At 55.5% G+C, this 2,042-nt stretch overlaps 1 protein-coding gene across 2 annotated transcripts in view; it reads right to left on the bottom strand.

Annotated features, from left to right (window-relative positions):
* grid1b (glutamate receptor, ionotropic, delta 1b) overlaps positions 1–1,629 on the bottom strand; it is a 603,615-nt gene extending 601,986 nt beyond the window's left edge. For both annotated transcript variants that reach the window (XM_042224758.1, XM_042224759.1), the window contains exon 1: positions 1,087–1,629. In XM_042224758.1, coding sequence (XP_042080692.1) covers positions 1,087–1,168 — 82 coding nt within the window. In that variant the 5' untranslated portion in view covers positions 1,169–1,629. The remainder of the gene's footprint in view (positions 1–1,086) is intronic.
* Positions 1,630–2,042: the final 413 nt, after the last annotated feature.

Genomic DNA, 2,042 nt, shown 5'->3' with positions numbered 1-2,042 from the left:
CACACACACACACACACACACACACCACCACCACACACACGCAGAAAGACCACCACCAACCCCTGCTCTTTCTACAACCTCCAACCACATCCGCTTCTCTCTCTCTTCCCTCTCCTGGCTCCAACCATGAGGCCACCGCAGTGCTGCTGCCGGCCCTGTTCGATGGCTGAAGCTGCAGGAGAGACCTGATTACTCTTATTTATTTATTTAATATTTGAAATGTCTCCTTTTCTAAACTGGTTTGCAGGCGTGCTGCATCCAACCACCTCAAGGCCGAGCGGAGCCTCTGAGTGGAATTGGTGCAAACTGGGGAGTTTAAGTGAGAAGTGCGTGATTGCTGTGAGTTTGCGTGTCAGCCTTCCCCCTCTCACTGACTTCACTGCATCCTCCCTCAATTCTTTCGACTAAAAACAGAAAGAAAAAAAAGTGTCTTGACTAAAATCTCCGGATTATCATATCAAGAAGGACGCACGAGCAGAGAGCGGCGCTCACAGCCCGAACAGTCGGTGTTTGTCCCCTTTGTCATCTCTTCCCCTAGCGCTTTATTAACATTTCACTCACGTCCAATTCAAAGTTCAGGCTTATAGATGAGGGGAGGCGAGGGAGTGGGGAGAGGGGTGAAGGAGGAAGAAGGGGAGAGGGAGGCGGATGGGTGAAACTAAACCCTCCAAACACCCACGTCGGGTCAGATTCTCCTGCCAGCCTCAGATTTGGGGGGTTTTTTTACGCATCCTTCTCTGGGAAGGATGGAGGGGTTGTGGATGAGATGCAGGGGTGGTGGGATGGCGCGGCGCAACACTTTGCGGGCACTTCTAGCAGGTCTGCGCTGCGTGGGTCTGAGGCTGGATGCAACAGCCCCCCCCCCTCCCTACACGTTACCCTGGCACGGATCGGAACGATAATCAGCTGTGAGGTCGAGTCCCTTTTCGCCGGAGAAGAAGAGGCTGACTGGCTGAAAATCGGCACCGAAAACTCAGCACTGAAATTCTTCAGCGACTCAACTTAAAACAGCAAATTTCCCTTCGTGCGTGGAGCCGTGGGCACGGCTCTGCCTGCAGCAGGAGAGGCGCCCCGGCCGGTTCTTACCGATGTGAATGATGGAGTCGGCGCTCACAGTGTTGCATTGCAATATCCACAGGGAATGAAATAACAATATCAGCGTTTCCATCTCCAGCGTGAGCCAAAGGGGCGCATCCACGGATCCACCTCGCTTTATGCTTCTTATTGTCTTTCTCTGTTTTTCTCCAGCGGTGCTGCCGAGCAAATCCAAAATAAGCGTCGGTGCGTAAAAGCGGCAGCGGCGGCAGAAGCAGCAGCGGCGGCAGCGGCAGCAGCGAGGAGCAGTGCTGAGTGAAATCAGCAGCGAGTACTCATCAAAACGTCCAAGAAGAAAAACCCAAATCCAAAAAGAGCAAACTGTTGGCCGAAGTCGAGAGAAAGAAGACGTAGAAGCTCCCGCGGCTCCGGAGAGAAAGCAACCCGGGTGAGCGAGAAGGGGAGAGGGGAAGGATGAGAGAAGACACGGGGGTTGGATTCAGAGGTTGAGATCCGCCGGACGAGCAGCTCTGACTCTCTACCTCCGAGTATGAGACATAACACACTGCAAACTGCGGAGGAGGAGGGACGCTCTCTCTCTCTCTCTCTCCCTCCCTCTCTCTCGCTCTCTCTCGGTCCTTCTCTCCTCTCCTCCGACCCACGTGACTGCGGAGCCTCTATCTACGGCGCTGTAAGCCCGACCGGAGAAAAGAGAGGCGAGGGCTGGAGATGGATATGGAGGGATGGATGAGAGCGCAGCGCGAAGGAGACGTGCGGAGGTGGTGGCGCCCTGGACTCTGGCTTGGTGGCAAGTGGGCTCGTGACTCGTGGGTCGCTTTTATTTGTCTTTATCGAGTGGAGCCGGTGATGAACTCGAGACAGCCCGGCGCGCTCATCCCTCCGTCCGGAGTTCACGGACACTCCGCGGCCGCTGCGGTGGCCGTGCTGCCCGCGTGTCTTCGGTCACGTAGCGTGACTCTGACCGCGGTGTCCGTGCGTAAATCCAA

This window comes from Haplochromis burtoni, unplaced genomic scaffold (assembly GCF_018398535.1).
Source record: "Haplochromis burtoni strain Fernald_Lab_line unplaced genomic scaffold, NCSU_Asbu1 Contig_148, whole genome shotgun sequence".
In the NCBI taxonomy this organism is placed as follows: Eukaryota; Metazoa; Chordata; class Actinopteri; order Cichliformes; family Cichlidae; genus Haplochromis; species Haplochromis burtoni.
This window is presented reverse-complemented; position numbering and strand designations above follow the sequence as displayed.